This window comes from Coregonus lavaretus (assembly GCF_964263955.1).
Source record: "Coregonus lavaretus genome assembly, chromosome: 2".
Lineage (NCBI taxonomy): Eukaryota > Metazoa > Chordata > Actinopteri > Salmoniformes > Salmonidae > Coregonus > Coregonus lavaretus.
Window position 1 is genome coordinate 43,258,297 of NC_139989.1, and position 27,880 is coordinate 43,286,176.

General features: G+C 43.2%; 1 protein-coding gene across 4 annotated transcripts; it reads left to right on the forward strand.

Moving 5' to 3' along the window:
* The first annotated feature begins 2,416 nt into the window (after nt 1-2,416).
* LOC311145341 (cdc42-interacting protein 4 homolog) lies at nt 2,417-27,879 on the forward strand. 4 transcript variants are annotated; one of them, XM_084181569.1, is made up of 16 exons: nt 2,484-2,708; nt 14,715-14,830; nt 15,993-16,049; nt 16,268-16,356; nt 16,529-16,676; nt 17,153-17,215; nt 17,905-18,009; nt 18,198-18,326; nt 18,531-18,677; nt 18,863-19,060; nt 23,591-23,620; nt 24,398-24,507; nt 24,703-24,835; nt 25,074-25,198; nt 25,452-25,603; nt 25,698-27,879. In XM_084181569.1, exons 3-16 carry the CDS (start codon nt 16,044-16,046, stop codon nt 25,847-25,849), a joined length of 1,587 nt encoding a protein of 528 aa, XP_084037695.1. In that variant the 5' UTR covers nt 2,484-2,708; nt 14,715-14,830; nt 15,993-16,043; the 3' UTR covers nt 25,850-27,879. The 4 variants fall into 4 exon arrangements, with proteins under 4 accessions (XP_084037696.1, XP_084037693.1, XP_084037694.1 ...); XM_084181570.1 differs by lacking the exon at nt 23,591-23,620 and having other exon boundaries at nt 2,417-2,708; XM_084181567.1 differs by lacking the exon at nt 16,268-16,356 and having other exon boundaries at nt 2,463-2,708.
* Nucleotide 27,880: the final 1 nt, after the last annotated feature.

The window sequence follows — 27,880 nt, forward strand, 5'->3', positions numbered from 1 at the left end:
AAAAACTATAGCCTGATCATTTCTTTGTCAGTGGGCAAACGTACAAAATCAGCAGGGGATCAAATACTTTTTTCCTTCACTGTACCTCTGCTGCAGTGGATAAGCTCATTAGAGTTACCAGCCCCAGAAATTGCAGCCCAAAAAATGCTTCACAGAGTTCAAGTAACAGACACATCTCAACATCAACTGTTCAGAGGAGACTGTGTGAATCAGGCCTTCATGGACGAATTCCTGCAAAGAAACCACTACTAAAGGACACCAATAATAAGAAGAGACTTGCTTGGGCCAAGAAAAACGAGCAATGGGCTCCCGAGTTGCGCAGTGGTCTCTTCTAGAGATCCTGGTTTGAGTCCAGGCTCTGTTGCAGCCGGGAGACCCATGGGGCAGCATAAAATTGGCCCAGCGTCGTCCCGGTTAGGCGAGGGTTTGGCCGGCAGGGGTATTATTGAGCACTAGCGACTCCTGTGGCGGGCCGGGCGCAGTGCACGCTGACACGGTTGCCAGGTGTATGGTGTTTTCTCCGACACATTGGTGCGGCTGGCTTCTGGGTTAAGCGGGCATTGTGTCAAGATTTGCTGGTGACACTGTCTGTGATTTATTTAGAATTCAAGACACACTTAACCAGCATGGCTACCACAGCATTCTGCAGCGATACACCATCCCATCTGGTTTGGGCTTAGTGGGACTATCATTTGTTTTTTTAACAGGACAATGACCCAACACACCTCCAGGCTGTGTAAGGGCTATTTACCAAGAAGGAGAGTGATGGAGTTCTGCATCAGATGACCTGTCCTCCACAATCCCCCGACCTCAACCCAATTGAGATGGTTTGGGATGAGTCGGACTGCAGAGTGAAGGAAAAGCAGCCAACAAGTGCTCAGCATATGTGAAGCTGGTTGAGAGAATGCCAAGAGTGTGAAAAGCTGTCATCAAGGCAAAGGGTGGCTATTTGAAGAATCTCAAATCTCAAATATATTTAGATTTGTTTATAAAAAACTTGGTTACTACATGATTCCATATGTTTTATTTCATAGTTTTGATGTCTTCACTATTATTCTACAATGTAGAAAATAAAGAAAAACCCTTGAATGAGTAGGTGTGTCCAAACTTTTGACTGGTACTGTACATTTCAGAACTAATCTGCTCCGGCTAACTCCAGTCCATTGGAGGCTGCTGAGGGGAGGACGGTTCATAATAATGGCTGGAACAGAGCGAATTGAATGGCATCAAACACATGGATACCATTCACTGATTCCGCTCCAGCCATTACCACGAGGCCGTCTTCCCCAATTAAGGTGCCACCAACCTCCTGTGAACTCCACTTACCCTGAATGAAATGACTGAGCCACGAGTTTAGGACCATTGAAATAAGATTCCTTCCCTCTTGTAAAGATTGCGTCATCACCCCCTTCATTTGAGGAAGACAATCTTTTATTCATTAAATCTTTTTTTGTGTGTTAAAAAATTGAAATGTTAAAAAATTGAAATGTTAAAATATATCACATTACAAATTTAGGAATGACAAAATGCATTTTAAACTTCACCCACAGTAACACTTTTGTATGACACTAAAATGGTCTACAAGCAACAATGGGATTTAATAAATCAAATCCTTAAAAAGACATTTCATCCACATCAATGAACAATTAATTCTGAATGAAAAACTAAATATAATTTATTTCAAACAACAATGAGACTGCGTGATCTGCAAAATGTTTCTTTAAAATGTAAGATTAGGGTGGGGGTTCAATCAGACTAATGTATCTTGCTTGATTTTGAATGTGACTTTAAGTAAGAAATCTATGTGAGTTTACTCAATGGTTTTTAACTTTTAACTCTGGCAGACAACTATGGCAGAGCATGTTAAAGTGCTTGTATGGGATTTTGAATCAATTTCAACTGTGTGTAGACTAGACTAGAAATTACACTGTATAAGAAAATAACAAAAGGAAATTGATTAATGCCATGCGCTGGCTGCCCTCTTGAACAAATAATGTTGTAAAATTAGAGGATTTATGTAAGTATGAAGTAGCTATGTGTGTGCTTATCTCAGTCTAGAAAAGGAATCAGAATACTGTAGATACATAGGCCTTGATTCAGTGGTACAGTTTGTTGAATTGTGTTTATACAATCTAACTATGAGCTTTTTTGTGTGACTCTAGTGTTTATTCTTTATGCTTTTGTAGATTTTTTTTTTGCCTGTTCAACAAGTGTCTTGCATCTGTCACCATAACATTGAATTTCATAAGAATGTTAATATTTCTATATCAGTAATTAATTGTATTGTTTTTAAAAGTGACTTGTGTATGGCCATGAATAAACAAGCATCACTGCTTTTGATATGCCACTGCCAGTCTGTCGCCAGTGAAAATGTAAATGAAGGCAAATACATTAGTGAACGGTCCCTTTAAGAATTAGGATTTGGGAGTGACGCGGATATGAAAGCTAGTTTATCCCTCTTTCCTTTGCAACGAATATTGTTTAGATTAACTAGACTAGTTAGCGATAACTAGCTAAATTGTATGGTGAAATTATTCTCACTGTTTAGAAACGGAAAGGATACCAGAAGGGCTGTTTGAGCGTCCTCTGAATTAATATTTTCAGGCTTGAGGCGTCCTCCAAATTGGGATAACTTTGAAGAAGTTCTTTGTATTCTTGGATCCGCTGATAAGAAGACGTTAAACATGGACTGGGGCACGGATCTATGGGTGAGTTCGCGAGCTGTATGGGCTCTGCCAAGCGCTTTAGCTCTCGTGAAGTTTTCAAAGTATTGTTTTTGCCAATTTTAATGTGATGTAGCATGTAGGTTCTTGTACGACTATGAGCATACCAAGAGACGGGGTTTGATGGAGGTAGTCAAACTATACTGAGAATTCTTTCTCTCAAAACATCTGTCCCAGCCATACTCAACTGGACCCAGAACGGGGTCAAAACGGACTGCGGGTCCCAAGTGTAAAAAAATAAATAAAAATAATAATATATATAATGAACTCATTTAGGCTTTGTCCCCTGGTAACATATAAACACACATGATATCGTAAAATTGCAGGAAATAAGCTTTAAAACTGCAAAAACAATCTTTGCCCCATGCAGAATTCAGGGCTGCCAACTTTTGAAGAATGCTTGGAGCGGGATTTGCTATGTGAATTTCATTGCCTCCTGGCACAAACCCTAGATGGGGGACTGGAGGTCCTCCCCAGGAAAATGTTACTGTTTTAAAACGAATTTCCTGCAATTCTACATATTTTGACATGGTTTAGGCCTATGACCGGGGTGGGAAATTAAAACCACAGGTCAGGTTTATTTAGGATGCGTTGAACTATAAATGAACACAAAAAATTTGACTACTTTGAGATTTTTGGGGGATTTATGTGGTTTGACACTTTATTCAGACAGTAATGAAATGAGATGGGGCAAATGCTAGAAACAGTTGAAAGGTTGTAGGCAGGGATTGATCCCTGTTCTCAGGTGGAAAGATGTATGCAACATGTGCCGGGGAGTGTTACCACTACACCAAGGCTCTGCACAGGAAATTGTAATATTAATGGTTGATGGCAGTGGGTAACCAAATCATAGATTGTAGTCTCCTTGTCCATAGACTGCTTTCAAGGTAAACACAAACATTTTGTAATTGGGGTGAACTCTCTCTTTAAAATAGGGCTAGAAGGAAAATCCTGCTTGCTCTCCAGGAAGGTTGGCTACACCTGATCTATGTTTCCAAAGTGCTGGGTGTTTGAAAATGTACTTGTTATAACAATATTTTCTTAAAATCACCCAAGCTAGATGAAAAATCGAATGAATATCAATATTCAGGTGGTTTATGCCTACTAAGGAGATAGATTGGGGGTAAGGCCCTGCGATAGACTAGCGTCCTGTCCAGGGGGTATACATCAAGCTGCCTCACGCTACAGAAACAGGAGATAGGCTCCTGCCCTATGAGCCAGTCCGGTTCGCACAAACCAAGGCTTGTGCAGGGCTACTTACTTACTACTTATGCCTACTATATAGTTGAAGATCCTTGGCGTCATCTTACTCTATATAGACAAAATATGATGAGTTGTGAGTCCCCCTACCATCTCTGCCTAGCTTGTGCACAATACTAAAATATTTGATTGCTGGAGCATTTAATATCAATGCTTATTTGTATGATTTATTCCAAACTGTCCATGAATTGCTGCAATAATACATAGCCTCATATCATTCATTTTCAAAGACACAAGTATGCATATCAGATTTCAAATATGTGATTACACTGATAAAATTGGGAAGAAGTGGAATATTAATATGTGTGGGGAATACCAGTAGTGTTCTTGCTGACAAGCACACTAATTACCCTCTATTTTAGCCCATTCTTAAGAATGAGAATTGTTCCGCTGATCAGACTAAATTAAGTAAATAGATAATAAAATCTCCTGAAGACAAGATTACATAAATCTGCCCCTACACCCTTACCAAATAATTGTTCTATTCATTGTCCCCCCCTCTAGAATCAAACATACACTTTTCGGTTCACAATCTCTTTGACAAAATTATTTTCATTGTTACAAATAAGGTCACCCTACCAAACTTCCCTGCTAAAACATACTGTAGGTCTGTCTGATGCCTTTTCGTTGTTACAGCCTAAATACCAATCCCCAAACGAGGGGACTAATGCAAGTGTGGATTAAATTGACTTTAGTACATGCTGTCAAAAGGCTGCATTCTACGAAGCTGATTCCTACACCAATATGTGATCGATGCCATATGAATGCTGTTGGAACACTAATGCACATGTTTTGGGAATCTGTCAATTCAAGCTAGAGATATGTTTTTTTGCATTGGATGTGTCTCAATCCACCGCATCCGCTGATGTTGCAGTTCCGCATCTGCTGTGAAAAGTGGCAGAATTATAGCAGGGGTTGTCAGACCATGATACATCCCGAAAATCTGTCTTCTCGGAAAATCAAATGTAGCGTCTGAACGGTTTGGCCTACAAATTATTATGACCCCTCTATGGAAAGATGACTCTCACAAACACAATGGGACGCATCTGAAGTCGGTACAGCCGATCTGCCAACTTCTGTCTGTAGCATTCAAACAGTCTGGGCTACACACTAAAATGACGCCTCTGTGGAAAGGTTAGACTCACAAACTTGTACATGTAGGTTGTTTTGTTCTAGGACGCCCACAGGCCTCAAGACTCATCTGAAGGTCCCCCAGCACCAGTTGAAACGATTAATGGAAGTACAGTGGGGAGAACAAGTATTTGATACACTGCCGATTTTGCAGGTTTTCCTACTTACAAAGCATGTAGAGGTCTGTAATTTTTATCATAGGTACACTTCAACTGTGAGAGACAGAATCTAAAAAAAAAATCCAGAAAATCACATTGTATGATTTTTAAGTAATTAATTTGCATTTTATTGCATGACATAAGTATTTGATACATCAGCAGAACTTAATATTTGGTACAGATACCTTTGTTTGCAATTACAGAGATCATACGTTTCCTGTAGGTCTTGACCAGGTTTGCACACACTGCAGCAGGGATTTTGGCCCACTCCTCCATACAGACCTTCTCCAGATCCTTCAGGTTTCGGGGCTGTCACTGGGCAATATGGACTTTCAGCTCCCTCCAAAGATTTTCTATTGGGTTCAGGTCTGTAGACTGGCTAGGCCACTCCAGGACCTTGAGATGCTTCTTACGGAGCCACTCCTTAGTTGCCCTGGCTGTGTGTTTCGGGTCGTTGTCATGCTGGAAGACCCAGCCACGACCCATCTTCAATGCTCTTACTGAGGGAAGGAGGTTGTTGGCCAAGATCTCGCGATACATGGCCCCATCCATCCTCCCCTCAATACGGTGCAGTCGTCCTGTCCCCTTTGCAGAAAAGCATCCCCAAAGAATGATGTTTCCACCTTCATGCTTCACAGTTGTGATGGTGTTCTTGGGGTTGTACTCATCCTTCTTCTTCCTCCAAACACAGCGAGTGGAGTTTAGACCAAAAGCTCTATTTTTGTCTCATCAGACCACATTACCTTCTCCCATTCTTCCTCTGGATCATCCAGATGGTCATTGGCAAACTTCAGATGGGCCTGGACATGCGCTGGCTTGAGCAGGGGGACCTTGCGTGCGCTGCAGGATTTTAATCCATGATGGCGTAGTGTGTTACTAATGGTTTTCTTTGAGACTGTGGTCCCAGCTCTCTTCAGGTCATTGACCAGGTCCTGCCGTGTAGTTCTGGGGTGATCCCTTACCTTCCTCATGATCATTGATACCCCACGAGGTGAGATCTTGCATGGAGCCCCAGACCGAGGGTGATTGACCATCATCTTGAACTTCTTCCATTTTCTAATAATTGCGCCAACAGTTGTTGCCTTCTCACCAAGCTGCTTGCCTATTGTCCTGTAGCCCATCCCAGCCTTGTGCAGGTCTACAATTTTATCCCTGATGTCCTTACGCAGCTCTCTGGTCTTGGCCATTGTGGAGAGGTTAGAGTCTGTTTGATTGAGTGTGTGGACAGGTGTCTTTTATACAGGTAACGAGGTCAAACAGGTGCAGTTAATACAGATAATGAGTGGAGAACAGGAGGGCTTCTTAAAGAAAAACTAACATGTCTGTGAGAGCCGGAATTCTTACTGGTTGGTAGGTGATCAAATACTTATGTCATGCAATAAAATGCAAATTAATTACTTAAAAATCATACATTGTGATTTTCTGGATTTTTGTTTTAGATTCTGTCTCTCACAGTTGAAGTGTACCTATGATAAAAATTACAGACCTCTACATGTTTTTTAAGTAGGAAAACCTGCAAAATCGGCAGTGTATCATACTTGTTCTCCCCACTGTATATACACAGCGCATTCGGAAAGTTTTCAGACCCCTTCCACTTTTCCACATTTTGTTACGTTACAGCCTTATTCTAAAATGGATGACACTAGAATTGATTAAATACATTTTTTCACCTCATCAATCTACACACAAGAACCCATAATGACAAAGCGAAAACAGTTTTTAGAAAATGTATTAAAAATAAAAAACAGAAACCTTATTTACATAAGTATTCAGACCCTTTGCTATGAGACTCGAAATTGAGCTCAGGCGCATCCTGTTTCCATTGATCATCCTTGAGATGTTTCTAGAACTTGAATGGAGTCCACCTGTGGTAAATTCAATTGATTGGACATGATTTGGAAAGGCACACACCTGTCTATATAAGGTCCCACAGTTGACATTGCATGTCAGAGCAAAAACCAAGCCATGAGGTCGAAGGAATTGTCCGTAGAACTCCGAGACAGGATTGTGTCGAGGCACAGATCTGGGGAAATGTACCAAAAAATATCTGCAGCATTGAAGGTCCCCAAGAACACAGTGGCCTCCATCATTCTTAAATGGAAGAAGTTTGGAACCACCAAGACTCTTCCTAGAGCTGGCCGCTCTGCCAAACTGAGCAATCGGGAGAGAAGGGCCTTGGTCAGGAAGATGACCAAGAACCCGATGGTCACTCTGACACAGCTCCAGAGTTCCTCTGTGGAGATGGGAGAACCTTTCAGAAGGACAACCATCTCTGCAGCACTCCACCAATCTGGCCTTTATGGTAGAGTGGCTAGACGGAAGCCACTCCTCAGTAAAAGGCACATGACAGCCAGCTTGGAGTTTGCCAAAAGGCACCTAAAGGACTCTCAGATCATGAGAAACAAGATTCTCTGGTCTGATGAAACCAAGATTGAACTCTTTGGCCTGAATGCCAAACGTCACGTCTGGAGGAAACCTGGTACTATCCCTACGGTGAAGCATGATGGTGGCAGCATCATGCTGTGGGAATGTTTTTCAGTGGCAGGGACTGGGAGACTAGTCAGGATCGAGGGAAAGATGAACGGAGCAAATTTCAGAGAGATCCTTGATGAAAACCGTCTCCAGAGCGCTCAGGACCTCCGACTGGGGCAACGGTTCACCTTCCAACAGGACACCGACCCTAATCACACAGCCAAGACAACGCAGGAGTAGCTTCGGGAGAAGTCTCTGAATGTCCTTGAGTGGCCCAGTCAGAGCCCGGACTTGAACCCGATCGAGCATCTCTGGAGAGACCTGAAAATAGCTGTGCAGTGACGCTCCCCATTCAATCTGACAGAGCTTTAGAGGATCTGCAGAGAAGAATGGGAGAAACTCCCCAAATACAGGTGTGCCAAGCTTGTAGCGTCATACCCAAGATGACTCGAGGCTGTAATCGCTACCAACGGTGCTTCAACAAAGTACTGAGTAAATGGTCTGAATACTTATGTAAATGTGATATTTCCGTTTGTATTTGTAATAAATTAGCAATATTTTCTAAATCTGTTTTTGCTTTGAGATTATGAGGTATTGTGTGTAGATTGATAAGGAAAATAAACAATTTAATCTATTTTAGAATAAGGCTGGAATGTAACAAAATGTGGAAAAAGTCAAGGGGTCTGAATACTTTCCGAATACAATGTATACATTAGTCTATGCCGCTCTGACATTGCTCGTCCATATATTTATTTAGACACTCTTAATTATATTGCTTTACTTAGATTTGTGTGTATTGGGTATATGTTGTGAAATTGTTAGATATTACTTGTTAGATATTACTGCACTGTCGGAGCTAGAAACACAAGCATTTCGCTACACTGACAATAACATCTGCTAAACACGTGTATGTGACCAATAATTTGATTTGATACGTACATACTGAACAAAAATATAAACGTAACGTGCAACAATTTCAAAGATTTTACTGAGTTACAGTTCATATAAGGAAATCAGTCAATTGAAATAAATACATTAGGCCCTAATCTATGGATTTCACATGACCGGGAATACAGATCTGCATCTGTTGGTCACAGATACCTTAAAAACAAAGGTAGGGGCGGGGATCAGAAAACCAGTTTGTATCTGGTGTGACCACCATTTGCCTCATGCAGCATGACAAATCTCCTTCGCATAGAGTTGGCAGGCTGTTGATTGTGGCCTGTGGAATGTTGTCCCACTCCTCTTCAATGGCTGTGTGAAGTTGTTGGATATTGGCGGGAACTGGAACACGCTGACATACACATCGATCCAGGGCATCCCAAACATGCTCAATGGGAGACATGTCTGGTGAGTATGTAGGCCATGGAAGAACTGGGACAGTTTCAGCTTCCAGTAATTGCGACATGGGGCCGTGCATTATCATGCTGAAACATGAGGTGATGGCGGCGGATGAATGGCATGAAATGGGCCTCAGGATCTCATCACGTTATCTCTGTGCATTCAAATTGCTATCAATAACCCACAGTCACCATGGGGCACTCTGTTCACAACATTGACATCAGCAAACCGCTCGTCCACACAACGCCATACACGCTGTCTGCCATCTGCCCGGTACAGTTGATTCATCTGTGAAGAGCACACATTTCCATCATGCCAGTGGCCATTGAAGGTGAGCATCTGCCCACTGAAGTTGGTTACGAACTGCAGTCAGGTCAAGACCCTGGTGAGGATGACGAGCACACAGATGAGCTTCCCTGAGATGGGTTATGACAGTTTGTGCAGAAATTATTTGGCTGTGCAAACCCACAGTTTCATCAGCTGTCCGGGTGGCTGGTCTCAGACAACCCCGCAGGTGAAGAAGCCGAATGTGGAGGTCCAGGGCTGCCGTGGTTACACGTGTTCTGCGGTTGTGAGGCCGGTTGGATGTACTGCCAAATTCTCTAAACGACTAAGGAGGTGGCTTATGGTAGAGAAATTGACATTAAATTCTCTGGCAACAGCTCCTAGTGGATGCCAATTACACGCTCCTTCAATACTTTAGACATCTGTGGCATTGTGTTGTGTGACACAACTGCACATTTTTGTGGCCTAATATTGTCCCCAGCACAAGGTGCACCTGTGTAGTGATCATGCTGTTTAATCAGCTTCTTGATATGCTACACCTGTCAGGTGGATGGATTATCTTGGCAAAGGAGAAATGCTCACTTACATGGATGTAAACAAATTTGTGCACAACAATTTAGAGAAATAAGCTATTTAAAATATGAATATCATACAGTGGACACCTAAGCCTTTGCATGAAATGCCCTGATGCATTTAGTGCTCAAATCTCTGACAGCTGAACCGTGAGGTGGACAAATATTGTTTTAGGAAAGTAGCCAAAAAAACCCCACAAGGAATAGTATTTTTGTAATTTGTTCTAGGCTGTTTTTAAGGACTCGTAAAATGTGGTTCATTTGGCCAACATCCCTCATTTATTGATGGCGCTGGCTACACCAGGTTGGATCTGAATGCAGATGGATGTCCATAACATTTCTCAAATGTCTGGTAAATGAAAATGTTCCCTGTTATGTTGTCCGGCGCCATATTTTCCTAAAGGAAACTCTGAAATGGCATATTGTTTTTATGAAGATTTTAGAATATTCACATGATAATCTGTCGCCAATTGGATGGGTGCATAATTTTTTTGGGACACCTTGAGTTGAACCAGCGTGTCACTCTCTGATCAGATACAAATTTGACGCTGTTTACACAGGCAGCCCAATTCTGATATTTTTCACTAATTTGTCCCAATCAAATCAGTTCGTTTTGCCCATAATTGGAATAGTGTGTGATTGCAGCACGCAATTTGTGGCGTTCCTGCATGTGGGCATTCCTGAATCTGCATATAATTGTGCAAAAGATCAGAATTGGGCTGTCTGTGTAAACGCAGCCATTGTAGCAGGTACATAAGTTGCAGCACGATTTGTAACTTTCGAATCGAAGTGCTGTCATTGGGGACGCTGAACAACAAAGCGGCTCATGCTGGTCTCTTGTCTAGTCTCTCAGCTCATTATGGTATTAGCTAGCTAGCCAAGTTCAAGTCAGTGTTTCATTTCTCAAGAAAAAGCTTATGACCCAGATTGTCGTGCACAAACTGCCAGACATGCAGAATGTCTAGGGCCTAGGCCTTTGATGTTTTGAACTTGTGTGAACTTCATTGACATTCCTTGCCCCAAGACTAATTTATGTTGTGTCCTAAGGAAGGATCCACTTTTGGGAGGGCCCGCAACAAGTTGTCACCCAGTTGGGCGTTACTTGATTCCCAGAAATAGGACACTTTTGCCTCCTGCTGCCCACCGCGCGCATGGATGGAGCACACAGTCTCATGGGCATGGGCATGGCTGCTTGAACCAATCACTTGCTTGCTCCCCTGTAGTCATTTTGCTTCAAATACATTTTCTTTTGCGACTTATATTGACACCCACCATTGACTTGAAGTTGACATATTGAATGATATCAGTTACATGACGGCACGTTTACCCCCAATCCTTCAATGTTTTCAACAGTGCACTGTACTGAGCATGCCAGTGGTCACCAACCCAACCCAACTCTAGTCCTGGAGAGAGGGTTTGCCAACTAGGCTAATTACTGACCACCAATACCTTCATTGAGGAGTTTAAAATAGCCTGGAAAAACACTGTAGTGTACACTGTTGCTTTCCAGGACCAGGATTTGTGCCCACTAGAGTACCGTGTGACAACAAGCAATAGCCTACTTTTTTACATAGATTGCTGGATGGATCTTTGCTCTCACTAATCGATCTCACATGGTTTTAATGAGTATAATGAGTTGATTTCAACATCTGTTGACTGACACCGGTTGTCATGGATTCCCCAGCCAATGTGCACCAGAGTGAGTTACAGTGGTAGCTGGTAGGCGACACAATGGACAAGACAAACAGAGAAACAAGTAGTCTTTTTACTAAAAATCAGGCCAAGAACACACTGCCCCTCAATGCTGCTACACTGTTTGTCTGAGAGCTAGGCTATGGCTACTCCACCACCCACCCAGTGATCTGACTTCCTACACACACACTTAGTGAATATACAAATGGAGCGTTACAGAGAGGAGGGTGTGACGGTAGGTTCTGACCTCATTACCCATGTTCCCCCTGGGCCTCTCTCTCTTCCTCCTGTCCGTCCTGTCCCCTTTCCATCCTCAGTGCTGCGCTGCATGGAGCACCAGCAACCTAATTAGTTTTGACCTCATTTAGCTAATGAACTCAAAACATCTCATCTATCCATGCTTTTGTATTTATTTATATGGATATATGTGCCACATCTGTTTCACTTTTTAACCCAAGAGGTATTTCTTCAAACCTCTTACTTTTCTCTGAAAACATGCAAACTCAAACAGATTTTATTAGCTAGTATTTTACTGTACCTTCTCCTATCAGGTTTAGCAAATACTACTAGTTAAATTGATTGTGAGAGAATGACACAGACCTAACCAGGTTTTCATATGTTTGTATTTATGTGTGAGGGAGACTATTGGCATTGGCAACATTCATTCAACATTAATTATTTCTCTGGACACAACGTCAAGACTGCCTAATTGGTTGTGATTGTGTTTGGCCAGTAACGTTCGTGGCCAACTCTGCTGCCTGCTCTGTGGCATCTATCACCCTGCTTTCCTTGCCGTTAATCCAGCAGCTATTTTAGGCACCTAGTGTTCAGTGTGCAAGATCAGTGCATGGGCATTAGACCTGGCTGCTAGTGTGACTGAGTGAGTACAGGCTGGTGGAGTGGAGGTAGAAGACAGGCTGCTGGGTATGGATGGATAGGCCTACAGTCTTCGAAAGATTACTGTCTTTGATGTGTCTGTGTGTCCTAAATGCTATCGTGAAGCCAACAGTATGCTAATGAAAAGCCAAACTGAATGTCCTAGCTTACTGAAACTTTAAATTGGACCAATTTCTAAACAAAATGGTCTTATGGAGAGGGAAGACAGGAGGACTCTGTTAAACTTGAATGAAAACCAACCAGTTGGTATGTTCTCTCCTTGTCTCTTGGTGGTGTTTAGGGTGAACACAAAATAGCACACTGTGTGCTGTGGCTCTCATTTTCCTGCCCCAAAACTTTTGATCAGACTTCTAAAAATAAGTCCTCCGTGTTGGACATACACATGCACACATACAGCAACTCCCTCACAATGTCTCATACAAGCCCACATGTTGACGTGTTACCACAGAAATTAGCCTGTGTTGATAAATTCAATCTCCCAAACTGATTAATAAATATCTCTTCTCAAATAAAAGGCCTTAGGTGTTATTTGTTCACTCTCTTTTTGTGTGCCCTTTGAGAGGGGTAGGATGGGTCAAGAACATGGCCCAACATGATAGGACTCTCTTCCCATAGACGTCCCTCCTCCATACTGTAACTACAGAGGGCTTGGAGGTGTTCAGAGGGAGGGAGGATTGGCTGTTCCTAGATATCATCATCACTCTCTAACAGGCTTGTCTGTGCTTGAAGTGGCCATAAAGCACCCAGCCAAAAAAGGAACTAAAGAGAAGAGACTAGAAGACTCCTCGCTGCATATCAAAGTGTGGGAATTTCTGTTAAAGATACGTGTGGTAGCAAGCCTATTTGTTTTTCTTGTGTGAGTTGACGATATGTAGGGAAATCAAATAACGATGCGTTATGTTTAGTGTTTTTTGTAGGTTTCTTTATTCGCCCATCCACCACCCTCTTCAGGGGGCAAAAATAAACTTTGTTTTTACAGCTTTTTATTTTTTCTACATTATACACACAGTTGACATACATGGCACTTCTTTATTTTCTTCACAGTAGTTACACATGGCAAGAATATATACTGAACAAAAATATAAACGCAACATGCAATAATTTCAAAGATTTTACGGAGTTACAGTTCATATAAGGAAGTCAGTCAATTGAAATGAATTCATTAGGCCCTAATCTATGGATTTCACATGACTGGGCAGGAACCAGGCCCAGCCAATCAGAATGAGTATTTCCCAACAAAATGGCTTTATTACAGACATAAATAATCATCAGCACCCCCCCCCCCCCCCCCACCCACCCCCTTCCTGCGACCAGAAACAAGCTACATAGGGGCAATACCAGAATAAATGATCTAATGATTCTGTCTCTTCGCAGCAAAATCTGCAGAGCTGAGATGGTTGTATGCCCTATATACATAACATTCTGTTGGTGGCGAGAATTCTGTACAATCATTTAAATTGAAAAACTCTTACGTTTTGAATCAAGTGTTTTTGTATCAGTTCATAAACCATGTGCCATGGAATCGGTACATCGAAAACCTCTTCCCAACTATTTTGCAATCTGTATGGCACCGCTGTCAACATTTTGGTCCTCAAATGAAACTGGTATGTTTTTCAATTTATGACGATTTCTTTTAGCCAATTTTGGCCTTTAAAGGGGAGACAAAATAGTTCCCTTCCACTTGCCTCTTCCATGTTTGCGGTAATGCTGCAATCAGTTGGTTGTTTAGTGTTCTATGCAATTCATATTGATATCTCAGTTTGGGATGTTTCTACTGAGTCCACGTACCACAGGAAGTGCAAGAGCGAGGCGCTTCCTATTTCCTGTCGGTAAAAGGTGGTCCTCCTCCCTGTGTCTCTCTGGCCCTTTTCTCACTTTTCTCCCTCTAAGGCAGCAGCATGATTTAGCGCCACAAGGCTGGGGGTCAAGGGTTGTGCATATGTAGAGAATTTTTGGAATGCATAACATATGGGTAGATATGGTGACTTGAGATTCAGTATCAACAGTCTGTAAACGAAATGTTGCCTCAGACTGATTAATATCCAGCATTCTTTAGATGACGTCACTCATCCAATGGAACGTGCCCTGTCATTCTTATCTAATGGAGATTAGCTATCCATCCATCTTGTGTGTATCGTGAATAATATCTCTTTCTCTCTCGCTTTCATGTTCCTTCTCCCCAGGACCAATATGACATCATCGACAAGCACACGCAATCCGGCCTGGAACTGGTAGAGAAGTATGTCAAGTTTGTGAAGGAGAGGACGGAGATAGAGCAGAACTATGCCAAGCAGCTGAGGTAGGCCTCATTTCTCATGGTTCCTCATTCCTCGGTGCTCATTCCTGCATGTGTGCCCACAGCAGTTGATGTGTGTGCTCAAAAGCTGTTTTATGAAATGTATGCTGTTTTATGAAACGTATGTGGTGTCTTATGACTAGTTTGGGGCAGAATTGAACTTGTCTCCTCCTGTTGGCATTGCCCCAGCCCACACAGTCCCAGAAACACTGCCCTCATTCTCAAGCTTGGGCCTGCACTGCTGCCTCCCTTACTCTCTATTCCTCACTCTCACCCCGAGTGTGTCTGTCAGTATCTGCTGCTGAGCTCTGGTGGAGAGCAGAGGAAGTGGGAGCAGACTGGCACATGACGGACAGGATGTGGTCAGAGAGAGCTCTAGTGAAAGAAGGAAGAATAGGAGAAGTGGATCTGTTTTAACATGGATGTTCTTCTTGACTGTAGTTTTGCATTGGCTTTCCCTTAAAGGGGCAGTGCAGTCAAAGACGTGATTTTCCTGTGTTTTTTATATATCTATATATATCCACACTGAGGTTAGAATAATACAGTGAAATTGAGAAAATTATGATAATGCACTTTTAGTGTAAGAGCTGCCTGAAATTTCAGCTTGTTTGGCTGCGGGTTTTTTTGTTGTTGACCTATACGTTAATAATAGGCCAGTAACAGCTAGCTTTCAGGTTACACATCCTTCCCATTAGGCTCGTCTCTCAGACCACTCGCAGACAGACCACTCGCAGTCTTAGCAAAATTCTTTTTTGAGAAATGTCATTTTTCAAAGAAGCTATTTTTGATTTTTTGAACCATTTTTTATTAAAAACAATTACAGTAAGGTAATTAATTGTTACCCAGAAATGATTTGATATTGAGACAAAAACAGCAAAAATGAAAGTGTGCTAGTGAACTGGGCCAGTCTTGCCTACAAGAAGCAAATCATATTTGTGTGTATTGTTTTTTAGAGGAGTGGATTGATTTTAAGTTGAATAATTTCTATTAAACGCAAACCAATTTAGGTCGGTAGAACTTGTTCATTGAGATTTTAATAGACTCCCTAAGTTGATGCATTGTGTTTTCCTATCATTTAGGATAATTAAGTTAGAATATGTCAAAAGCACAGATGCAATCTTCCAGACTACTTACCATATCTTTCCCCCTCTCCTAATATTGACAGAAATCTAACAAAGAAATACAATCCTAAACGAGGCAGTAAAGAGGAACAGGAATGCAGGTGAGCTATTGTGTGCTTTTGTGTGTGTGAATGAATGTGCGTGTGCATAAAATAAATGTGCTGTATTTTTACCTGCCCAGGCCAGCTGTGATCTTCAACATGACTTTCAGTTCCTAATCAGACATAGAGAAGGAAAACAAAGCTTGACTAAAATAATACACCAACAATACATGACGTAATTTCAATGACGTGTTTTCAAACTGCTTTCCTGTCTATAGTACTGTAGTTGGAGAGGCTATGCCAGCACCTGCAGAGCAATGCAAATGACTGCTACTATACCCCCTGAGAGGGAAACGGGAGTAAGGAAGTAATGGACCTATCATTACCTGGCTAACACAGCTATTTAAGCAACAGTGTATGTAACTTCCTGTCAATGCCCAAATCCATTATAGATCTCATCTCTTCTGTATCCTTCCTCTCTCTCCCTACCTCCCTCCCTCCCTCCCTTCCTCTTCTTTACTCACCACCCTCTTCCATAGGTTCTCCAACCACCAGTCCTTCCTGGACATCCTGAATGAGATGAACGACTACGCAGGACAGAGGGAGCTGATTGCTGAGAACATGATGATGAACATTTGCATCGAACTCACCAAGTACCTGCAGGAGCTCAAGATGGAGCGCAAGACGGTGAGAGAGTGAAAAATCCACACTGAGAGGGAAGGATGGAAGAGTTCAAAACTCTTATAGAATATTTTAGTGAGGGTGAGTGAAGATGGGAGGGAGCTAGGGAAAAGGAGGGAGAGTCAGAAGGAGACAGGAAGGAGGAGCAGAGATTTGTAGGTTCCCCTGTTATGGCAGGAAGGAAGCCTTACTTGGGTTGTCTCGTAGGGGGTGGTCACATTAGTGTTGTATCATCCTCTGAAAGGAGAGGAATGCCTTGGCCCAACCCCAATGGAATATAGAAACACTATAAAGTCTCCCAGTAGACATGATCCACAGACAGACAGACTGCTATTTGTTTACCATCTGTTTTGTTCAGTGGTTTTTGGTGGCCATTGTTTATTCTGTACCCAATGCCCATGGCCCTGTCTAAGTAGGGACCGTCATGTCATCCTAGTGTTCTCTGTGTCTCATGTGTCCTCTCTCTGTTTGTCTGTTTTCAGCATCTGTCGGAGGCCAAGAAAGCCCAGCAGAGTTTGGAGAGCACCTATAAGCAGCTCGACAGTGTAAGTTTGTTTACATGTCGGGCCGTCTGCCAATAACATCCCTCTTTCAAAGGTAAAATCTACGTTGTTGGTAGAATACTAATGTATACATCCTCTCTATACAGTAGGCCTATACTTTGCTTGTCAGTGAACAACTTGTCTGTTTATTATTTCTGTTCAGTCAAAGGGCAATGTTTTGTCCAGTCACTGTCCTCCATTGTCTATAGTTGTGAAAGAGGTCAAATGTTTCTGAATGCACTCTCATATTGTCTGCTTTTTGTCTACTGTGAGTGTGGTCATTGTTACATCAGTGAAAGGGACGTTTGTTGACTAGTTGTGAGCGCATGCATGTGTGTATGGTGACTCAGGTGAACAGTATTTGTGATGTATACAGTAAAAAGAGATGAAGAGCTCCTTTTAAAGCAGGGGTAGGGAACCAAAACGCGACCAGAAACCAGCAGCACTCCAGCCCATCGCTCTTCACTGTATGGGTCAGCACCACTGGCCTAAACCACTGCTGTTCCAGCCCCCTTCAGTAAAGAGTCAGGTGCTAGTGGGCCTAGGGCAAGTGTTCACTACCCTTGGGTGAAGCAGAGGTCCCTCTTGTACACAATAGGAGAGACTATTCTATTCCATTCAAACAATGCCCACAGAGCACAGTATTGGGTTAGGTAAGATCAACATGGAGGTGTTTCTGTCTCTCTGTTTAGAGTAAGAAACGTTTTGAGAGGGAGTGGCGGGAAGCGGACAAAGCTGCTCAGTATGCCGAGAAAACTGACCAGGACATCAACGCCACAAAGGCCGACGTCGAGAAGGTAGTAGGACACCAACACAGAATAAAAAGAACACTGATTTTCATTTTCCGTTGCAAAACATTTTCCTACGGTGTGCCCTACTGAACACATCCCAGCTGTCCTACTTGTCCTGCTTCCCCTTAAACAGTGGAATGTGAGCCACCAGACTGACCTGTGTGTGACCTGTGTGTTTTGTTACTTGTGTCCAGGCCAAACAGCAGGCCTACATGAGGACACACATAGCGGAGGAGTGTAAGAACGACTACGCAGCCCAGCTGCAGAAATACAACAAGGAGCAGAGCCAGTTCTACTTCAGCGACATGCCTCTCATCTTCAACGTAAGGCAGAGCCTCTCACCCATCCATCCTGACCTTAGCCTAGATTTCCTTCCTTATGCTGGAACTATTTTGAATACTAACATTTGGTTCAACAGACATTAAACATAGCTGACCTTTGAGGTTGTTATACTTTAATCAGGCACCCTGACATGGCAGACATGAGTGAGTGACGCCCTGTCCTGTATGTGCCTCCTCTCCCTATAGAAACTCCAGGACATGGATGAGAGGCGGGTGAGGAAGCTGGCGCAGGGCTACGTCTTGTTCTCAGACACAGAGAAGCACGTGATACCCATTATCGGGAAGTGTCTGGAGGGCGTCGCTAAAGCAGGCACTAATGTCAATGAGAGGAATGTGAGTCGGCCATACTGTACTGCATGTATACAAAACAAACCCAGACGTAATGTACATAGATACATGTGGTCCGATGAAGGTTGACAGAATGTGAGGGAAATAGGTATTAAACACAAATGCTTTGAAACATTTTGGTATTGTTGGTCTGTGTTTCACTGTCATAATGTAACCTACTATCCCTGCAGGACTCCATAGCTCTTATAGAGCAGTACAAGTCAGGCTTTGAGCGTCCTGGGGACCTGGACTTTGAGGACTACAGTCAGGGCATCAACCGTGCCTCCTCAGACAGCAGCCTGGGCACCCTCGGTACCCCCAAAGGCCCCCTGGAGCTGCTGGGCAAGAACAGGAGCAAACCATTCTGGCTGTTCAGCAAGAAGAGTAAGGTAGGCTGCTAGTACCACCTCTCCTCCTCACAGACACAATGACAGACTAGTTTACACCCCTGGTACATCCCACTCCCATGACTCAGTTCTGACTAGCTGAGTAACTTTCTGAATTAGGAATAGACATTATTATCCTAATCTACAATTCATGCCCAAATCAGGTTATTTCCGTCTTCTATGAATGACTAGTCCCCCGAGTGGATTTATTAGTGTATGAAATGATCAGTGCTCCAAGGTGCAGTTAGATCAACCATGAGCAGTGTGTCAGTGTTAAGGCAGAGGGGCTGAATCAGGGAGACAGAGTCTGGGAACTTCCCTCTGGGGACCACCTCAGTCACAATGGTCCTGAAGCTATGGTCTCACACACAATCTTTCCTGTTCCCAGAGCTATGCATGTACATACTGCATGGTCCCCCTCTCTAACACACACACACCCGCACGTACACACACCTTTCTAGAACAGGTCTTTGCATGGCTGTGTCCCTGGCCTGTCTGTGAATAAGCCCCCTCTCTCTCTCTGCAGTGTGTGACTGACTGTGGTTTCCAATAGGTCAATGCTACTGGCAGGCAGCATTCTGCTGGGCTTGTGCTTTCATCAGCTACAAACACTCTGCTATTATACTGTATTATACTGGCCCAGACTATAACATTAGGAGTCACACCACCACAATGACACCTTTGGGAAATGCCAACCATCGAGAATATATTGGATCTCCCTTGAACGAGCCTCCTGAGCCAGTCTGAAATGAATACAAATAAACTAGACATTATTGTTGAGCGTAAAGCAAACTAACACCTAGCTAACCTACATCACCGACAGCCTCTACCCACTGCTGCACCTCTCTCTCCGTCTCTCTCTCTCTACAATCTCTCTCTCTCTCTCCACAATCTCTCTCTCCACAATCTCTTCCAGCACTTTCCTCCTGCTGCATGTCTGATTGGCTACCCTGCTAACTGGTGTCCAATCCTGTTCCTGTAATACGCCCTATCGTCCTGTCTGTGTGGTGCACCGCTCTGTGTCATCGCTCCTGCTCTCCCCAAAGAGGTGGTTCAATAATTAGTAGAGTTAACTTTCATATTTGCCTGTGAGAAAGAGCTTTGGATGTCATTTGTAAAAAGTATACCCCCTCCCCACTGCACAACACTGATTCAAACAGCTCCTAGTTAAAGTGCTTTTTAGTCCAGGACTACTCTAGGTTTAGGCTAATCTGTGTCTGAGAAACCAGCCTGTAGATTTGACAATATTCTCCCTCACTGCTCCTCACTTGGTCATGAGGTTACATCATCATGCCAATGTTCAGTAGTTCCCACCAGTTTAGAGACCTCCCCTGTTTCTTATTACCCTTATTACAAGCATGTATACTAGGCCCAGACCTATAGGGTGTCCTTTGTACATAGTTCAGTCTAGCTGTGTACCTGTGTCCAGATTGAGGTTAACCAATGGAACCTCCCATTGAACAATCCCATTGGTCCGCTCCAATCTGTCAACCTTGTTTCTCACGTAGGCTCACTCTACTCTACCCTTCGTCGTGGATTGTGTTTTGTTGCTGGTGCTGGTGTTGGGGCTGTGGTGCTGTACTGGTGTTTCATTGCTGGTGTTGCGGCTGTTGTGGTGCTATGTGAATGGTCCGGTGACTGTGGGCTTCTGCAGGGGTAATTGCTGCAGTGTTGTCTTCTCTGTGTGGTGTGCTTAAGGTGTTGATGGTGTGTCTCTCTCTTTCCCTTGTCATCTGTTTGTTTTTGTCCTCCCTACCCTCTCCCCTGCATACCCCCTCCCTGGGTGTCTGTGCCTCACCCCGCCCCAGCTCTCTCCCTCCCCTTCCTCACTCACCCCCTTGTCCACGCCCCCCGCCCCCTCGCCCGCTAACGGACCCCCCTCCCCCAAGTTCGGCCGGGACCCCTTGTCGTACTGTTTGAAGGAGATCAATAAGACAGTCAAACCCAGAATATCCTCCTTCCGGACCCTCGGGCGATCGGTGAGTCATCAGGGTCAGGGGCCGCAACGTCTCCTCACAAAGGCCTCCGCCCAACCTGTTTGGTGGATCAACCTGTTCTGTCTTATTGTTCCAGGAAATGACTGAATTCGTCCAATCAAAACAGACTAATTTAATGAGCAAAATGTTTCAGGTGTTCCCTCCAAAAGAGTGCAGACCGTATCTGATCGAAACCCTCTGTTCTTATTTGTAGATAAAACAACATAATACCTGCAACATAATACCTGCAATGATCTCTGTCATGTTGACCTTTCAGAGTGGAAAGACAGAATCTTTGAAGGTGTCATACACTGAATATACCAAACATTAAGAACACCTTCCTAATATTGAATATTGAGAACAGCCTCAATTTGTCGGGACATAGACTCTGCAAGGTGTTGAAAGCATTCCACAGGGATGCTGGCCCATGTTGACTCCAATGCTTCCCACAGTTGTGTTAAGTTGGCTGGATGTCCTTTGGGTGGTGGACTGTTCTTAATACACAAAGGAAACTGTTGAGTGTGAAAAACCCAGCAGTGTTGCAGTTTTTGACACAAACCAGTGCGCCTGGCACCTACTACCATACCCCGTTCAAAAGCACTTAAATATTTTGTCTTGCCCATTCACCCTCTGAATGTCACACATACACAATCCATGTCTCAAGGCTTAAAAATCTTTCTTTAACCTAAGAGCAGTTCTTAATGTTTTGTATACTCAGTAAAAAAAAAAAAATATATATATATATATATATATATATATATATATATATATATATATATATATATATATATATCATACATACACAGTGGGGAAAAAAAGTATTTAGTCAGCCACCAATTGTGCAAGTTCTCCCACTTAAAAAGATGAGAGAGGCCTGTAATTTTCATCATAGGTACACATCAACTATGACAGACAAAATGAGAAAAAAAAATCCAGAAAATCACATTGTAGGATTTTTTATGAATTTATTTGCAAATTATGGTGGAAAATAAGTATTTGGTCAATAACAAAAGTTTCTCAATACTTTGTTATATACCCTTTGTTGGCAATGACACAGGTCAAACGTTTTCTGTAAGTCTTCACAAGGTTTTCACACACTGTTGCTGGTATTTTGGCCCATTCCTCCATGCAGATCTCCTCTAGAGCAGTGATGTTTTGGGGCTGTCGCTGGGCAACACGGACTTTCAACTCCCTCCAAAGATTTTCTATGGGGTTGAGATCTGGAGACTGGCTAGGCCACTCCAGGACCTTGAAATGCTTCTTACGAAGCCACTCCTTCGTTGCCCGGGCGGTGTGTTTGGGATCATTGTCATGCTGAAAGACCCAGCCACGTTTCATCTTCATTGCCCTTGCTGATGGAAGGAGGTTTTCACTCAAAATCTCACGATACATGGCCCCATTCATTCTTTCCTTTACACGGATCAGTCGTCCTGGTTCCTTTGCAGAAAAACAGCCCCAAAGCATGATGTTTCCACCCCCATGCTTCACAGTAGGTATGGTGTTCTTTGGATGCAACTCAGCATTCTTTGTCCTCCAAACACGACGAGTTGAGTTTTTACCAAAAAGTTCTATTTTGGTTTCATCTGACCATATGACATTCTCCCAATCCTCTTCTGGATCATCCAAATGCACTCTAGCAAACTTCAGACGGGCCTGGACATGTACTGGCTTAAGCAGGGGGACACGTCTGGCACTGCAGGATTTGAGTCCCTGGCGGCGTAGTGTCTTACTGATGGTAGGCTTTGTTACTTTGGTCCCAGCTCTCTGCAGGTCATTCACTAGGTCCCCCCGTGTGGTTCTGGGATTTTTGCTCACCGTTCTTGTGATCCTTTTGACCCCACGGGGTGAGATCTTGCGTGGAGCCCCAGATCGAGGGAGATTATCAGTGGTCTTGTATGTCTTCCATTTCCTAATAATTGCTCCCACAGTTGATTTCTTCAAACCAAGCTGCTTACCTATTGCAGATTCAGTCTTCCCAGCCTGGTGCAGGTCTACAATTTTGTTTCTGGTGTCCTTTGACAGCTCTTTGGTCTTGGCCATAGTGGAGTTTGGAGTGTGACTGTTTGAGGTTGTGGACAGGTGTCTTTTATACTGATAACAAGTTCAAACAGGTGCCATTAATACAGGTAACGAGTGGAGGACAGAGGAGCCTCTTAAAGAAGAAGTTGCAGGTCTGTGAGAGGCAGAAATCTTGCTTGTTTGTAGGTGACCAAATACTTATTTTCCACCATAATTAGCAAATAAATTCATAAAAAATCCTACAATGTGATTTTCTGGATTTGTTTTCTTCTCAATTTGTCTGTCATAGTTGACGTGTACCTATGATGAAAATTATAGGCCTCTCTCATCTTTTTAAGTGGGAGAACTTGCACAATTGGTGGCTGACTAAATACTTTTTTCCCCCACTGTGTGTGTGTGTATATATATATATATATATATATATATATATATATATATATATATATATATATATATATATATATATATATATATATGTGTGTGTGTATATGTATGTATACACACACACGAGCTGTCTGTCTGTTTCTCTCTCCCTCAGAGGCTCACTCCAGAGAGGATCATAGTAATGGTAATACTAGAGTGGTGTCTGTGTGGGGTGTTAAAGGGTGTCACAGCTTCTCACATCGACGGGGAATCTCACACATGACCACCTCTCCATCAGTACAATTGGACAAGCATCTTGGTCTCAAACGTCACACTAAAGTCTGCTTGTTTACACTCTCAAATCAATGCTGGAATGTTCACGCTCTAGTTTAGATGCACATGAACTGGAACACAGCCAGATTCACATTCAAGATTTGTTGCAAAGCAGAGGGCTGAAAAAATGACAACACTTAATAACTCAAGTCACTTCAGCAATGGGAAACATTATCTAATTTGTATCATTTGACAGATATTTTGGCTTCAGTTTACCTCCATTGTTTCACAGTTTACTGGTCTGTCACTATGATAAAAACCTCCTTAAACTTTCACTACAAACCCAATGGAAGAGTTCCTAAAAACAGGTTATCTTATTAGGGTGGGTGTGCTGCCAATGGGATGGTATTGGGAATTATTATATGGGTGAAATGGTGGTGGTCTTGGGTTCAGCTCACTGTGTAAAAACAAAGCATATCTGTTTGTTCACTCTAAAGCAAAAACAAATGTCACTACTAGAGGTGAAATATGGTTTCTTGTCATAAACTGTTTCCCTTGAGCTGAACCATAACCACAGACCGCCATTTCCTCTAGAGGTGGTTGTGTGTGGATGGGTGGGTGTGTTCCTCTCCTACCACATGCCATGATGATGGAGAACTTGTGTGTGTTGAGTGTTAAAGTGACTGCCCCTCCCTGTGTGTTTTCTCAGCCCACAGTGACAGAGGACTTTGGCCATCTCCCCCCCGAGCAGCGCAGGAAGAGGTTACAACAGAAACTAGACGACATTGGCAAGGAGCTGCAGAAGGAAGTGGACCAGAGGTGTGTGGTGGTTTGACTGACTGCTTTGACAACCATCTCTGTGACTACTGACAACTGCTCCCAACATAGTATTCCTGTGTGTGTTGTTTACCAATTACTGCACTCCACAGGGGATGCCTTTCCACAGAGAATCAATCCACCCCTCATCTCCTCCTCCTCTCTCTCTCTGTGTGTCTCTCACCCATGTCTCTCCAGTGAGGCCCTGGGGAAGATGAAGGATGTGTATGAGAAGAACCCCCAGATGGGAGACCCTGCCAGTCTGTCTACCCAGATCAACCAAACAGCCCAGAACATGGAGAGACTGAGAGGAGAGCTCAACAAGTATGAGGTAATGGACTCCCCTCTACTGGCCACAGTCATGTACCGCATGCTATGTTCCCATATGCAAGCTAGAATACATATTGTTTGTTACCTCTTCACATAGTTCTTTGTAAACACAGACCTCATGTTTTCCTTAATTTAGTATACTAACCTGTCCCTCTCTTGTACTTGGTCTCACTCACAATCTGTCACAAGCACAAACTATAGGAAACAATCGTATATTTCCTCCGTGCTTTGTTTCGTAGTCATGGTTGACAGAGGCAGGAAGGCGAGGGGATACGATGCTCAGGAGAGATACGTTACGAGAGGATACGTTGAGCTACAGGTCTCACTCCTTCAACGACAACGGCAGCACTCACGAACCATACAGGTTAGAAACGACGCTGAGACTTCACTCATGGCTGTCAGTGAATGTACTGAAGTCATATGTATATTTATTCTACATTATAGTCATTTAGCAGACGCTCTTATCCAGAGCGACTTACAGTTAGAGTGCATAATTTTTTTTTCTTTCATACTGGTCCCCCGTGGGAATCGAACCCACAACCCTGGCATTGCAAGCGCCATGCTCTACCAACTGAGCTACACGGGACTAAATTAAGCATATGTGTTTCTCCCTCCAGCCCTGACGGAGCCCACACTGATGAAGGCACCCCAGACTCCTCTCAGGCCATCTACGCCGAGTTTGACGACGACTTTGAGGAGGAGGAGGAGGAGGAGGAGGAGGAGCTTGTCGCTCCCATCGGCCAATGTACAGCCATGTACAACTTCCCAGGTAGGTGTGGATGGGTCACAATGACAATGTGCTCAACACTATTATGGTATCACACACATGGCTATAGTCTAACATGCTGTCATGTCCCTGCTAGGTGCCAGTGAGGGGACCATCGCCATGCAGGAGGGGGAGGTGTTGTCTGTAGTGGAGGAGGATAAAGGGGACGGTTGGACCAGGGTCCGCAGGGCCAATGGGAACGAGGGCTACATTCCAACATCCTACGTCAGCATCAGCCTCAGCAAGTGACCCGACACCCATCCCACCCACACGAGGCCTGAGGGAACGGCCAATCATCACTGATGATGATTCCAAAATACTGTGGCAGCTCTCTCATGGGACCAATCCGAAAGAGATAAAAGCACTGTGGGTGGGACCATCTGGGTGTCCGTAAGGAGGCCAATTGAGTCGCTTTGATTTCCTCAATGAGATGCGCACCCATGATTTCTTTCCCCTGCTGGCCAGAGAAGATGCAATCAATCGTGCTTTTGGTTCCTCCTGGCTTGCAAGGCTGTACTAGGTCACTATACTTACCACAAGCCACACATTTTCAAATCAAATCAAATTTTATTGGTCACATGCGCCGAATACAACAGGTGCAGACATTACAGTGAAATGCTTACTTACAGCCCTTAACCAACAGTGCATTTATTTTAAACAAAAAAAGTAAGAATAAAACAACAACAAAAAAAGTGTTGAGAAAAAAAGAGCAGAAGTAAAATAAAGTGACAGTAGGGAGGCTATATATACAGTAAAATAAAGTGACAGTAGGGAGGCTATATATACAGGGGGGTACCGTTGCAGAGTCAATGTGCGGGGGCACCGGCTAGTTGAGGTAGTTGAGGTAATATGTACATGTGGGTAGAGTTAAAGTGGCTATGCATAAATACTTAACAGAGTAGCAGCAGCGTAAAAAGGATGGGGTGGGGGGGCAGTGCAAATAGTCCGGGTTCATCGTAGTTCATCGTAGTTCTCCAGATATTATCACAGTGTGGTTGTGGTTTAGTAATGGATATCATAGCAGGACTGATGATATAGATTAGAATGAGGCACCAACCAACCAACATGTCCATATGCCCTCACTGTGGCAAGGCTTCTCCTTTTCACATTGAGAGGAAGAGGAGGAAGATAAGGGCTGTTGTCAGGGCTGTACTGGAGCGTTTGACATCAGGGTTGTGTTCAGTAAGAAGAAAATGTTTTGAACCGGGGAGGTACTAACTAACTTGTCCAATGAGAACACAGTGCTACAGTGTACCCTACTGAACAGGAGCCAGATTCCTTGACACATTATTAACCATAAACTGCTCTCTTATCACTCCCATGCAGCCAGAATGTAAACTGATCACATTCTTGCTCTTCTTCATAATTGCATACAGCTTTTTGGACAAAGAACATTTGCTCAGATCAAGGAAGTGTCTCAACACAGGTCTATGGGCACTGCATTTCATTCAACAGTAGGATATGGTGGAATAGTGGCTGTTGACACAGCCACTATTCACATCAGATATGCTCGTATGTGAAGACAACACCATTACATTTACATTACATTTGAGTCATTTAGCAGACGCTCTTATCCAGAGCGGCTTACAAGAGCAATTAGGGTTAAGTGCCTTGCTCAAGGGCACATCGACAGATTTTTCACCTAGTCTGCTCGGGGATTAGAACCAGCGACCTTTCGGTTACTGGCACAACGCTCTTAACCACTAAGCTACCTGCCGCCCCACCATGAGCCCCACCATGAGTTTGCGTGACTTTATTTCCTTGTGCTCTGATATATAAATATATTAGCCATCCAAGAGGCCAAAGACTTTGACAGTATAGCCCCCTTAGAGAGAGACATGCACATACTGATAGCAATAAAGAAATGTTTCAGACGATCACAGCCATATCTTCACTACAGCTCAGTTTCAAACCATCAACATAAATGGCCTATACGAGAGCACTTTTATAGCTCTTGATTCTGAATCATATAGAATGAGTTGTTTGTATTGAGAATATAATTTATTAAGTATGTGTAAGTTGCTACATTAAGGATTAAAGTTTAAGGCAAGTTTTGGTTTGTATCATTGGAGTTAACTCCCATTTGTACTTTTTCCTGCAAACACAGTGGACTGTCTGTATCCAGAGGTGAGATAGATATCAATAAATTGTTGCAGACAGAATATGTGCAATGTTAAGACTATCGTATTTATGTTATAAATAATATATTTTAGCTATCACAACACCACTTGTCTTATTAGCTTTTTAACCTTATAAATAAAGATTGTGAAGTTGAGAGCA

What these genes read in the sequence shown, in the direction of transcription:
- LOC311145341 (XM_084181567.1), top strand. Translation starts at nt 2,685, where the DNA reads ATGGACTGGGGCACGGATCTATGG. An exon ending in AACTATGCCAAGCAGCTGAG is followed by an intron (nt 14,831 to 15,992) that starts GTAGGCCTCATT and finishes TAATATTGACAG; the next exon opens with AAATCTAACAAAGAAATACA. An exon ending in AGCACTCACGAACCATACAG is followed by an intron (nt 25,199 to 25,451) that starts GTTAGAAACGAC and finishes TTCTCCCTCCAG; the next exon opens with CCCTGACGGAGCCCACACTG.